Source organism: Dipodomys spectabilis, unplaced genomic scaffold (assembly GCF_019054845.1).
Source record: "Dipodomys spectabilis isolate Male_0828 unplaced genomic scaffold, ASM1905484v1 ptg000289l, whole genome shotgun sequence".
In the NCBI taxonomy this organism is placed as follows: Eukaryota; Metazoa; Chordata; class Mammalia; order Rodentia; family Heteromyidae; genus Dipodomys; species Dipodomys spectabilis.
Genome location: NW_024870966.1, coordinates 6,777,000 through 6,790,686, shown reverse-complemented (window position 1 = coordinate 6,790,686; position 13,687 = coordinate 6,777,000). Strand labels below are relative to the sequence as shown.

Below are 13,687 nucleotides of genomic sequence, written 5' to 3'. Positions count from 1 at the left end.
ACTTCAACCCATGAAGGCACAGAAGCCAGAGACAGGTGGCAACCCAGAACAGCAACAGAGAGGCCCAAGATAGGAGGGGGTGAGAGGGTGAGAGTCTGAAGCTCAGGCACAAGGCTGATGGGAAACTTAATTATCCATTGTACTGAAATTTACCAAATAAAGGCAACCATGGAGTGTAACAATACACTGTAAATTAAACAAAAGGAAAAATTCCAAGTTAAGGAACCCACTAAAGGAAGTGTAAGATGGGTGTGGCGAATTCATAACGGAAGTGGTGAGTTCCGGAGTGGGGGACCAAGAACAGGTGGAATGCTGCCCAACAAACGGCCGTCTGTGAGAGACAGGCAATGTGGACACACAGCCGCTAGTCCTGGAGGAAATGCCTACTGCAGCCACATGAACACTCACACTCCGTTCAGTGGCCGTGTCAATGATGGAGGGACAACAGTAGGTACAAGGAAGGTAGAAGGAAACCAGAGCCTTGCACACTCAGTGGTGGTAGAAATAGAAATGGTGCAAGGCCTTTGGAAAAGGGTCCGACAATTCTTCAAAAAGCTAAACCCAGATTTACTACCTCCTCCCGTGATTTCGTTCCTAAGTATAGATCCCAAGGGAAGGAAAACAAGTGCCACGCAGAAACGTTTACATGAATTTCCACAGTAGCACTATGTGTAATGACACTCCAAAGTGGAAAGAACACAAAATGTCCGTGAACTGTTGGTAGGCAAACGTGCTCCAGCCACACAATGGGATGGGAGTCCTGCATCCGGGGACATGCTGTCACACGCTCAGACACAGAGGAACCTGCAAAACGCTACAGGCGAACGAAGCCAGACACAAAGGACACATGTGGTATGGCTCCAGTTACAGGAATGCCCAGAAGAGACAAATCTGGAGAATGACCGTGGATTCTGGGTCATGGGTGGGGAGGATTGCTAACGGCTATGACCTTTCTTCTCAGGGTGATCAAAATGTTCTCAACTTAGATGTGGCGATGATGGCACAACTCTATAAATGTGCTAAAACCACTACGCCGTGCAGATCAGAAGGGCGGGCTCTGGGTGAGACCCTGTATAGCCTGGGCTTCTGAGCTTCTCCCACCAGTGAGAGAGCCTGCAGCCAAGGCAGTCACTCAACCCTCTACCTCCAGGCCAGGGCTCTTTAAACCTTTATCCTTTGTAAGTTTTGAAAGATAAATTTTATGGCACATAAACTGTGCGATGGGTATATGATCACTTAGTAAGATGGGTGCATCAGATGTGGATGTAGAATGTTCCTGAACCATTCAAGAAGTATGTCCACTTCAAACTGTCACAGTCATGAGGCTGAGGGCCAAAGCATGGGAACCTGCTCCCAACCCAAAGCCGCCGCTCCTGCCCAGCCACCTGGTGACAGCACCAATACCTCAGAGCTCTCCGTGGACATAGGAGGCTCTGCTTGGAGATGGGGGAGGGGGGTGGTCCTCATAGGCACAGAGGGCAGCTTCTGAACCCGGCAGAGATCCCACACTGCAGAGGCATAAATCCTCACTGCTGCCCACCACTCCTTATGCCAAAAAAATGTCACAGAGAAAGGACAGTGAACAAAACCTCCCGGAACAAGAGGCATGCCATGCTAGTCTGGACGGGCTTAATCAACTGCTTGGGTCTGTACTGCCTCACTTTTGTAGCATTTACCATCGTTTTCAGATTACAGATCTTTGCAAAGGTCAAAACCTGACACCATCCACAAAGAGCCTACCATTCCTGCCAACAGGCTGGTCAGGTGTCAAGCCCTAATGAGACGCTCATCCCACCCACACAAATGACATGGTCAACCCCAGAGAAACAGAGCTGAAGAAACAGAACCGTACCAGACTAGAAAGCCTGCAGGTCAGGGGTGTCTCCCCACAAGCCACAGAGAGCTTAATGAGAAGCCCCCACCCTGTGAGACCACCCACAGATGGCTGGACCCTCAACTGCCTTCCTCATCTGAATGAGAAAGCATTTGTTTCACTAAGGTGCAGAAACCTTCCTCGATCTATCCATTACCCAACTCCCAGTTATGAATCCACAGAAGAGAGACCAAGCGAAAGCCACTCTATATCTGTGTATCTATAGAAAGTCTTGGGAATTCCTCAAGCTCCAGGTGGCTCTCCAGGGCTGGGGGCTTCGACAGCCAGCCCATCCTCTAGCACAAGGTGGGAAAGGCAAGGAAGAAAAGAACGAAGTCCAGCACACAGGGAAGGGGAGTCGAGCCAGTCTGGAGTAACAGGGAGCCCAGGAAGGATGGAGAGCTGGGGAAAGTATCTCTAGGAATCACATCTCATGAGGAATCTCATCCTCATGAGATGGCAGATGGGAGACCAGGAGCACAGGACCAGAGGATTCTAATTTTTTTTCCTGCTAATTATGACAACAGATCAACAGATATACAATGAGTTCTCAAAGAGACAGAGACTTAAAAATGAAAACGGGTGAAACTTCTTGGGCACTGTGTGTCTTCTAAAGTAGCTTTGCTTACTCACAGAGCCTCCCCCTCAACGGGGAGCACACAGAACCCAGGGAAGTTGAAAATGCAATTAATACTGTCCAAGCCACTGGCAGAAGAGCAGGACTGAGAAAACGATTAAAATTTGAAGATGAGCAAGGATATGTTTGAATGACTACACAACGGAAATAGCAAAGGAGAGAAACCAAATTAATTCATGCTGAAGTTAAGCACATTGCTGGTTAATTAAGGCCATTTGAAGTAATTAATTCTACAGAGATAAGGCAGTCTCCTTCCACAGGCTCCACTCGAGGAGGGTGAGACAGTAAACCAGTGACATTGCTTATGAAACACCACAGGTCACTGACCCGCTCAGCAGCCCCTGATCCAAGGGAACACACTGAAAATGATAATGCACTATTATTAATGACAGTCACACACACTGAGTGGTCCATGAGAGAAATATCAAAACCACAGACAATTAAGAACAGAGCATTTGAGCCAGGTGCTGGAGGCTCATGCCTGTGATCCTAGCTACTCAGGAGTCTGAGGTCCGGAGGATCATAGTTCAAGGTCAGCTCAGGCAGAAAATAGCCAGCAAAAAGCAGGACTGGAAGTATTGTTCAAATGGCAAAGTGTCAGCCTAGCAAGCACAAGGCCTTGAGATCAAGCCTCAGTGCCACCAAAAAAAAAAAAGTTACAAAACTTGGATTTTCAAAGGGATCTCACACTGTTCTATCTCACATGCCCGGCCTCACAGATGAAGCTGCTAATACAAGAAGGCTTGAAAAAACATAGGGCCCAGCATTTCTCCAGAGCTGCAGAAGCTTAAAAATATGCCCAAATGTCACAGAAAATAAATGACCAAGCCAGACACAGGCACTGAGGTCTGTCTACCACATCATTGCATCCCCAAGTCAGTGTGAGGACGCAGGAAGGTGCTCGCAAGGTTAATAACCAGGGTGGAGACAATGACCGACCAGAGGTGAAAATAACCAGGGATTTCTCATGGGTGCCAGGCTGGGTACCTCACCCCACCCAGGGAAGGAGGCTCCGTTAGCCATTGTCAGCACTGCACAGAGGACTGGTCAGCCATCCAAGGCCCGACCCTTCTGGATAGGCCTCCATAATGAAACCAAGCAGCCACAACCCACATAGAAGTAAACATCATTGTTGGCAAAGGAGACTGGAACCTGACTCCCATGGTGCCTCTGGGCTCATTGGCTCCATACACTGACAGACTCCCATAGTGCCGCTGGGCTCACTGGCTCCCTACACTGACAGACTCCCATAGTGCCTCTGGGCTCTGGCTCCCTACACTAACTGACTCCCATGGTACATCTGGGCTCTGGCTCCGTACACTGACAGACTCCCATGGTACATCTGGGCTCACTGGCTCCCTCCACTGACAGACTCTCATGGTGCCTCTGGGCTCACTGGCTCCGTACCCTGGCAGACACAAAGACAAGGCAAGACCTCCCGCCAGGGCCCCGTTACCTTCACCACCTCGCCGCCATCCACCTTCATCAGCTGCCTCAGGTTCTGCTGAAGAAGGTTGGTGTTGGAGCGCCACTTCAGGAGCCCCAAGAGGTCCACTGCAAGCACAAAGCAAAGCTCAGCTCCTCTGGTTAAGACCTTGGTCTCTGCTTCATGCCTCACCCCAACCCTAAAAGAAGAATCAGCCCTATTTGGGAAGGTTAGCCTACTCAAACGTTCATTACCATGTTGCGGCACACGTAATACCGAGTGCAGCTGAAGTCATTATTTCCAGCCACATCATTTACCATGAAATCATTTCTATGTAGAAGCTTTACAAATGTATTTGAGAAGCTTAAAAATAAAAAAAAGGACTGGCTTTCTCGGCCTACGGAAAGCAACTATGGAACACAGCAACATCTACCCAGAAAGTTCCATGCAGGCATCTACTCCCAAGTGGTTTGTTATGAGAAGGAACATCCAGTTGCTTTTTAAGTAAAGTAACATAAAACAAAGAATACAAATTAAAGTCCAAACGCTTCAGTATCGCCAAGCCACAAGAGCCAGGGACCGCTGAGAGCACTCGCTAAGGGCTCCCTGCTGGGCTGGCAGGACAGTTTGTCGGACTTAAGATGGTGGTTTTTGTCTGTTGCCTTTTTAATGGAAAAATCGAGGGTTGAATATACTGGATTTGTAAAGGTTTAAAGGATATCTCAAATTTTGAAGGATCTTACTTAAGATATCAAGACATTCTTCAAGGTGAGAAGACAGCCTCGGAAAGCCCCAGGAAAGTAGGGGCACCCACACATGTGCACTTGACGTTGTATTAATATCCCAGTACAAGAAAAAAAATGCAATTAGCAAAGTGCATCTAATTTACTACTTATGCTAAGCAGCAACCAGCTTCCACTAAAAAAAGAAGACAAGATCCTAGTGAATACTGAAAGGAAAACATAATTGGGGGAGCGGTAGGATTTCAGTGAACATGGACATCCATTACGATGTTAAGATCAAACAATACGAAAGATAAGCACATATGGACATTCAAACATATACTGCCAGTGATCTGTCCTCATCCCAAGTATCTTGAACAAAGATTAGGGTTAAATAAAAACCAACAGCCCCCATGGATTCTGTGGCATCTGAAAACTGTGGGCTGCTGAATCCTGCAGCAACTACCGAAACTGGAACAATGATTTCACCTCAACTTTCCCATCTGAACACTAGATACAGCAAGGTAACCTAATTAATTAATCTTAATTAATCTTACTCTTGCAGGACTGCTGCAAAAATTAAATGCCATAGGAAAGAGCCCAATGCCCAGCACAAAATACTAACAGCAGCAGGCACTCGAAGAAGTATTCTAGTTGATTTCTAATTAGAAGTGGAATGACAGCCTGGGCACCTGTGGCTCATTTCTGAGATCCTAGCTACTCTGGAGGCCGAGATCTGGAGGGTCATGATTCTAGGTCAGACTGAGCAGAAAAGTCCATGAGATTCCATCTCCAAAATAACCAGCAAAAATCCAGAATGGAGGTGGAGCTCAAGTGGCAGAGTGGAAGCCTAGTAAGCAAGTCAAGCAAGAACATGCATGGTGCCAGAAAAAAAAAAAAAGGAAGGAAGGAGGGAAAGAGGGAAGGAGGGAGGAAAAAGCCTATACACTGTGCTCATACTCTCAGGATTACAGTTAAGGCACAGTTTCTTTAACAGAGACCAATCAATAATATGGACCTGATTGATTCAAGGTTGGTGGTCCCTGGAATATGGCTGAGATGAGATTTACTTCTGTGTTTAAGAAAATGTTCGCCAGAGCAAATAGGAAGTCACCTTGGAGAAGGAGGAGGAGGAGGTTAGAGGAAAATGGAGCTTGCCCAGCCCTCACAGGGCAATCCACTGGAATAAGGTAAGTCTGCAAGTCCCCAAGCCAACTCCACGGTGACTCTTTGTTTCCTGAGTACTTTCTGTCTCACTATCCAGGAAGCGAGCCGAGAAGAGGATCACATCTGATGCTATTTTTCTATCCAGGAGGCATCCAGCAGGATGCTCAGAACAGAGATGCGTAACGCAAACTTCAATGAATAATTCAGTCTCTGTTTGTCCCTAAATGACAGAATGTCAGTAATGAATTACCATCTCAGAAAAATGACTCCCTCCAATGAGAGTCAGAGGCTCGATGCCTGGATGCCAACTGGGGAAGCTCCATCCTATACCCGCCTGACGTGGCATCCCAGAAAAGGTGCACGACCATGGTCTGAAACAGAAGCCACAGATGTCCCCTCTGCTCCAGTGAGCAGCCCCACACTGGAATTTCCTGTTGCCCAGCAACAGCTGCTGCTGAGCCGGCTCTCTTCCTGGGGATGCAGAGGGAATCGCCCTCCAGCTGGGGAGGCTGGGGAGCTTCAGGGTTCCTAGAAGGTTCCAGCCTACCCTAGGAGCTTCCTGACTCTCAATCTTCTTTCCAGGAATGTTAGGGTTAAAAGGATTCTGGATGGGCTTCAGAAGATAATGGCTACTCAAAATATTGTTTGGAAAGAGAAAATACATCCAAGTTTAATACGTGGCAAAATACATGGTAGAAATGGCATGCACAGGCCCTGCCTGCCACCGAGCACCCACCAAAAACCTGACGTGCCCAGCACATGAGATGGAAGCCACCTTCATCTTCACTCTGGCCTAAACAGGGTCCTGACAATGTAGTCTGCAGGCACATGGAGATGTCAGGCCATGTCCAGAGAGCAATGTTCATAGTGAGAAGCATCCTTTCCATATCCAGCCCCCAGCTGACCACATGTCCCCTGGGCACCAGCCGTGGAGACTCCTTGCATGCTCTTCCCTAGCCCTCCTGCCTGCACAGATCCCACAACCCAGGCAAAGCTTTCCATCTTCCTAGTTTGCCTGAATCATTCCTGAAGTGTCCAAGCATGTGCCTGGGCAGTGCTGTCCAGGAGCACACGGAACGCTTGGTCTGGCTATATTTCCTTTAAGGTTATCCTCCTCCTATTTTGCCTGAATCATTTCTGAAGTAACTATAGCCAAATGGCCTTTGAGCCTCTGTATGGAAATGGCACACAAACGACCTCAAAGTGTCCACATCCAGATATGGCCAAATCGTCCTAAATTGTCTGAGTGACTTATTGATCAATTCTCTGCACAGTTCCCTCCCGAGATCCTGGTGGTAAGTGCTACTGAGCATGTCTGAGGCTGAGACAGCAGACAGCCAGGCAGAGAAAGTTTGAAAAGCGTCTGAGGCAGGGTGCATATGCTCGAACCCTCGGGACACCAGCACCGCCCCTGCAGGGCCCAGGCCTCCAATGATGGGCTTACTTTTGTCCTGCACTTATCCTATTAAAGCTCAAAGGATGCCTGCCTCTTGGTAAAGCCAAAATGCCTGTCATGATTGACGGACAGCCAGGGAGATGCAATTCCTGATAGCAACAGACATTAATAATCACAGTCCATATCGGTCAGTTAAGAGGAAAAAATTGGATTTTCAAGCTCAGTTTCAAGAGATCATAAAGTCACTCTGCACAGCTGTGATATGGCCACATTAGGGGATGCAATTTTTAAATGAAGGATCTGTGCAGAAGAGCCTCTGCCTCCTCCAGATAGAGTGACAGCAACAATGGCCCTGTGCTCTGAATATGAAGTGTTCTGCTGGACAGCCAAGTCCTCAGGGAGGATGCAAATGGTGGGAGATGAACTTGGCCTGCCTAGGTGCCCCAGCTGTTAGCTGACCAGTGGCCTGCAAGTCAGGCTCAGGTTCATGTGCATGAATCGGCAAGGGTGCCTCATCTCACACTGCAAGGGGACAACAAAGTATCAGGCAAATCCACTAGTTAAAAGAAGGATAACTGGTGTATTATCCCCAGGAGTAGCTAAGAAAGAAGACAGAAGGAGGGTAGGTACCTCAAATCCAAGTTATCTAACAGTCAGAAAGCCCTGGAAGCGGGCATGAAACCCAGGTCATAGGAAACAGGGTTCAGAGAACTCTTGTTCAAGGTCATTTCCAAGATGAACACAGGGCTGGAATGCCAAGGTACTTTCCAGTGGCTGAAAAGCACTGTAAAGAAACCCATTGCTCTGACTTCCTGTCAAGCTAATCATTTGATGAAAATAGGAGCGTGAATCTTAAATGACGATGGATACCACTGCCTCTCTTCTAGCCCAGGTTGTGATCCTCAACACAACCACAACAGAACAAGGGATGCACATGCACCTACAGAAATCTCTGCCCAGCAGCAGCTGAGAAGAACGGGGCTGAGAGGAAGGAATCCCAAGGAGAATGGGTTTCTACTGGCCAGCTCACCGTTCTGGGTCAGCTTGGTGGAGCACACGAGTGTGGAGATCTGGAAGGAATCTTTGCTGATGGTGCAGCTCCCGAGGCTCTGCATGCTCTTGCCTGTGGCTGAGTGGCCCTTCTCCTCCAGCTCAGCTTTGGTGGAGGGCAGACTCAAGTAAGTTGCTGCATCCTCCAGCTTCTTGGCTTCAGCCTGTAGGTTTAGGTAATGTGTCACACCTGACCCACACACAGCAAGACATCACTTTCCCAAGCTGTGTTATCCTTGACCCTTTTCACTCTTAACGCTGCTCTTCATGGCCAGCCCCACAGTGTTTTAGGGTGTTTTGTTTTGGTGCCAGTACTAGGGCTTTAACTCAGGACCTGGGCTCTGTCCCTTAGCTTTATTTGCTCAAGGTGAGTGCTCTACCAGTTGAGCTACAGTTCCTCTTCTGGCTTTTGGTTAGTTAACTGGAGGTAAGAGTCTCATGGACCTTTCTGCATGGGATGGCTTTAAACCAGAATCCTCATACTCCAGTCTCCTAAGTACAAGGATTACAGATGTGAGCCACTAAACACCCAGCTTCCACAATGTGTCCTCACCATTTCCCTTACTTCTGGCAGGTTGAATCATGCTCTCAGCCTTTTTGCACAGCACTCTCTTCTCTCAATACGAACAACAACAGGGCTGGTCACCATCAATGTCCACTTAGATAATTAAAGGTAGCTACACGGCAGCTTTCTCACGGTAATGGGAAAGGTAGTTCAGGGAGCCCAAAAAAGCCCTCGATACTGTAGCAGTGACAAGACCTACCTTGTAGACAATAAGGTCATGTTCCCCGTCCCTCAGAGTTGTCCCGTCGTATCGCATCAGTTTCACAAATGCTAACGCAAATATCTTCTCAGACTTATCTTTAGCTGCAATAAGAATCAGTAATCGCCTTCAATGTGGTCATGACAAAATAACATTATAAAGTGCCACAACAACTACTTTCATGAAAATAACTCCAAACCTATACTGACAGATGTTAAGGTCTGTCGAATGGTGTGGAGACATGGGAGATGGGAACACAGGAGGACCTGGAAGAAGTCTCAGCCCTTCCCCCACTGGCCAGCTTCGGCTGGAGGGTGAAAGGTGGCTCCTGTTTGGCCAGGGCAGGTCCTTTCCCTGACCCTGCGCATCTGCAGTCAGGCCTGGCTGGAGAGGTCCCCCACAGCCACCTTCAGTGACTAATAGCTCAGAATCTCATCAGCAGCCAACTTTCCATGCTTAACATTTCAGAGCCTCCCCTGGCTGCAGCCTGGGAAACTTTGTTAATTATGCAAATGTGTCTGTCTACAATGAGTGCTTAAGTTTGACGGGAAAAACAAGGATTTTGAAATTTAGAATGCAAGAGAAGGTATTCCTTTGCCCCTGTGTAATTTATTAATTAAGGAGAATGAGCTTGTTAGAGGGGGAAAGCATGGTGGTAAAATAATCCTCTGAGGAGTCTAGAGCTCTCTGCCCACATCCTGCCTCCCTGGGCCTGGGAGAGAGCCCTCTGGTGCAGTCTTCCGGGTGAACCCTGGCTCAACCTCCAGCAGGCCCCTAGTCCCAAAGGACTTGTGCCTAGCCTCACCTCAGCCCAGGTCTAGCCGACCCCACACCCAGTCCTGCTGTGTCACTGTGCAAGCTGCAGAGCCCACCATGCCCCGCCTTGGCTGACAGCACACGGGTGCTCAGAGATGCCCCTTTCACGGGAGCCGGTGTGGCCACACCACACCTCTGGGAGCTCATGCTTTGCCCTTCACTATTTACACTTTGCAGAATCTCAGGCAGCAGGGGACCAGAAGAGGCTCATGCGGACACCCGCAGGAGGACAGAGCCAGCAACTGGTCACGTCTGTCACCCCTGTGGCCTCATTGGGTCCACACAGACCACTCTATTCTTCTGATCCTGTCCAGCACACAACTAGAGTCAATATCACTGCAATTTATTTTCCCAAGACAGTTCCAAGCCAAGACAAACCACAAGGGGCAGGGACAGAGTGAGTCTTCCTTCTCTAATCTCATCTGTTGGGTCTAACTAACGCTGCACACAGTGTTAAGACTCCGCAGCAAATAGCACAGAAAGTGACGGATTCAACACATGTGATGCGTAATAAATTCTCTTGGAAAGTGAGTGGTGTGGACACTAGCTCCTTCCTCCCCTGTCCGGGCCTCAGTCAAAATCTCACAGCTGGAACTGCTCTGGCTGAGCTCCCCTCACCACGTGCCACCAAGAAAGATAAAGAGGTTCCACATCCTCCTCTCCAAGACAGACAACACTAGGAGCCAAAAGGAGTTTGGTGAGTGCAGGCAACTTTTCTAAATGCAAAAGAGAGGGGACCCCAACGATGAGAAAGGAGCAGCCGTGTTCCCTATTCCACAAACAAGGGCAAGAAGAAGAAATTAGAGGTCTCCTGAGGTCCGAGGACATTCCCAAGATCAGGTTCAAGTTCGAGACCATGCCGTACATGACAGTCACACCTCAGAGCCACCCAAAACATGTGCAGGCTGCTGAGCTCCCCTCCCCACCCCTTCTATATCCCCCCCACCGTGGCAAAAAACTAAAAGATGACATGTTCCGCTACTCACAGTCCTGGGATGACCTATGGCGGAAGGTGAATCGAAGGTGACTTCGGTTAACGTCCTCGATGGGGATGGCCACCTAGAAGAACAGAGAGGAAATCCAAGCTCGTTCCCCAGCTTTGTGCAGCTGACACACCAGGTCTAAGTGTGAACACTTCCACACTGGATATCTAATTCCCTATATGGTTTTTCCAAAGTCAAAATGACTCTGTGTACAAGATTCCAAACCAGATGTCAGACAGCTGGATTTTTCTCTTTTAATGTGCACATCCTTACTAGAAAGATTCTCTTTTTGAAACTTGGCACCTTTGTTGTGAGCCCCAACACACTTTCAGCAAGAAAGCTTTTTCGTGATCACATTAGGGAAAAGGAAAAGACCTCCCATGTGCTGTCTGTAAGCAAGGATGGTACTTAATTCTGACATCTAACATCTGTACTCCAGAGCCAATCTCTAGCCTAGTTTTCAAAGACTCAAGCTCTCAGGAAGGGGGAGGGGGAGGCATGGACTCTGGGGTTGCCATGGTACAGGCAGTGTGCTGCGGAACTCTCAGCATGCTGCACAAACACAATGCACGGGAACGCACAGGAATCCTCTTCTGGTGGTGATCTCCACAGGCTGGAGTCCCTGTTTCGTCACATTTGATGTAACAGGCAGCAGGCTACATGTAGAACAGATCCAACAGCTATCTTTAAGACATTCTGTTATTCCCCATAAAAGTGCTATTTTTGTGGCTAAAAGAAGATGAGGGCAAATACATTCCAAGAAATGCCAATGTGGTCCCTTGGCAAAACCAAATGATTTTTTTGGCCACCACTGGGCCTCCTGTTATGTCACCAAGCAACTCCTGGGACTAGCAGAGAGGTTTGCTTTCCTTGCAATACAGTGAACGGTTCATCATCAGTCCAGGTGATAAACGATCATGAAAATTATACCTTAACGGTCTCAAACCAGCGCGGCTGCTTCACTTGGTAGTAAATCACAGATTTGTACTCCGAGATCGCCTCATCGCCAGCACCAGGGAAAATCACATGCTTAAAGAAAAAAGTAAAGAGTCACCTAAGACCTCCCAAACCTACACATGGCACATGTCTGCCCCTGCACACCACACTACAGCCTGCAGGAAGAGGAGCAGAGCCCCCCACAGTCGCCAGTAAACCATCACCACGGAATATGTCCCCAGCAAGGGAGCCAGCCTCTAGCTAGTCTCAGATACTGGAGACCCTGATGGCTTAAGATGGGGAAGAAGCTGTCCCTCTCCTCTTACCATCCCAGTCACTTTCACATCAGGACCCATAGTCAGTTGCTTCATTCACTAGGCAGGTCTAGGATAAAGAGCTGCCCATCAAACAGAGGGTGCGACCCTCCCCCAACTCCCCGAAGCCATGGAGGGCGTCCACTAGACTCCTAACGACGCCACACTGGTGAAGGCAGAGGGAAGGGCAGCAGCCCCCTGCTCCCAGGGAGACGGCAGGCAGTGACAACGACAAAATCAGTCACCAAAAACCGATGCCAACACCACTCCACACAGTAAGACACAAGCCCCAACCTCTGCTCAACAGCCCCAATTCCTAGGACACCACAGGGCACCTCAGGCCACAGCCCAAGAAATGGGGTGGCCACAGGGGGCGCTCAAGGTCACAGAGCAGGCTGTAGGGATCAGAAGCCCAGGTTTCAACCTCAAGTCCTCCTCTGATTTGCTCTCTGGCCCTGGGGAAATTGCTTCTTTCTCATGATCTCCTTGTCTGTCAAGTGGTAATGAAAATGGTATCTGTATTTGCAGACAACAACTAGGCCTTGTTGCCCTTGGGATTATGCCAGCAAAAGTCACTTCCTGATAAGGTTGGGCAAAGAAGGTGGTCAAAACGCAAGGGCTCTCTGGAGACAGGCTGGTGGCAGGACCCAGAGGACAGGAAGGCAAGCCGAGGAACAGGAGGAGACAGCCAATGCTTATCCAGGAAACAGGATTACAAGGCCTGTGGAAAATGCCTCCGGTTCTACAGCAGAGCCCAAGCAGACACTTCCAAAGCAGACATACCTCCAGTCGCTTCCCATCTTCATCATAGACAGACACTGTCACCTCCACGTTCTTCGCTGTCGTTTTGTTGCCTTTATCAAAATCTCCTTGCACTAATGTTACATAGATATCATTTCGAACATCACCTATGGGGTTGGGGGGAGAATTAAGCCTTTACTATCAATCTATTATTTCTAGTGAAACCGCAAATTGTACAAGATTGTCTAAGGGGCTACCAATCCTAGCAGAATATTATAAATAACTCCATTTGATGACTGCGAAGTATTTTTTTTTTTTTTGGGGGGGGGGGGTCCGGTCGTGGGCCTGAACTCTGGGCCTGGGCGCTGTCCCTCAGCTCTTCAGCTCAAGGCTTGCACTCTACCACTTGAGCCATACCTCCACTTCTGGCTTTTTTTTTCTGCTTATGTGGTACTGAGGAATCGAACCCAGGGCCTCATCCATGCAAGGCACTCTACCACTGAGCCACCTTTTCGGCCCATCTGCGAAATATTTTCTACGAAACAATCTCAGCACTAAAGGCATAACAAAAGCAATTTGAATCATCATCATTAGAAGACTTGCTGGAAAGAGAAAACATTTAAAAGCCCAAAATTTTCTCACTGTATTGCACAGGATTTTCTTCTCTGTGCCTCAGCAACAAGCCAATGCCCAGAACATCCACAGTGCTACTGACGGAGACACAGAGACTGGGTCCCCATGAGCGCCGGTGGCATGGCAACCAGCCTTACCACCTTGGGCGCCGGTGGCATGGCAACCAACCTTACCACCCTGGGCGCCGGTGGCATGGCAACCAACCTTACCACCCTGGGCGCCGGTGGCA

At 48.7% G+C, this 13,687-nt stretch overlaps 1 protein-coding gene across 1 annotated transcript in view; it reads right to left on the bottom strand.

The window, feature by feature from the left end:
• Positions 1–13,687, bottom strand: part of Dock1 (dedicator of cytokinesis 1) — a 439,069-nt gene that overhangs the window by 342,845 nt on the left and 82,537 nt on the right. Inside the window, exons 14-19 of the mRNA XM_042701327.1 lie at positions 12,868–12,992; positions 11,765–11,863; positions 10,838–10,910; positions 9,036–9,139; positions 8,252–8,435; positions 3,967–4,064 (exon numbers count right to left, since the gene is read on the bottom strand). Of these exons, the coding sequence (XP_042557261.1) occupies positions 3,967–4,064; positions 8,252–8,435; positions 9,036–9,139; positions 10,838–10,910; positions 11,765–11,863; positions 12,868–12,992 (683 nt within the window). The remainder of the gene's footprint in view (positions 1–3,966; positions 4,065–8,251; positions 8,436–9,035; positions 9,140–10,837; positions 10,911–11,764; positions 11,864–12,867; positions 12,993–13,687) is intronic.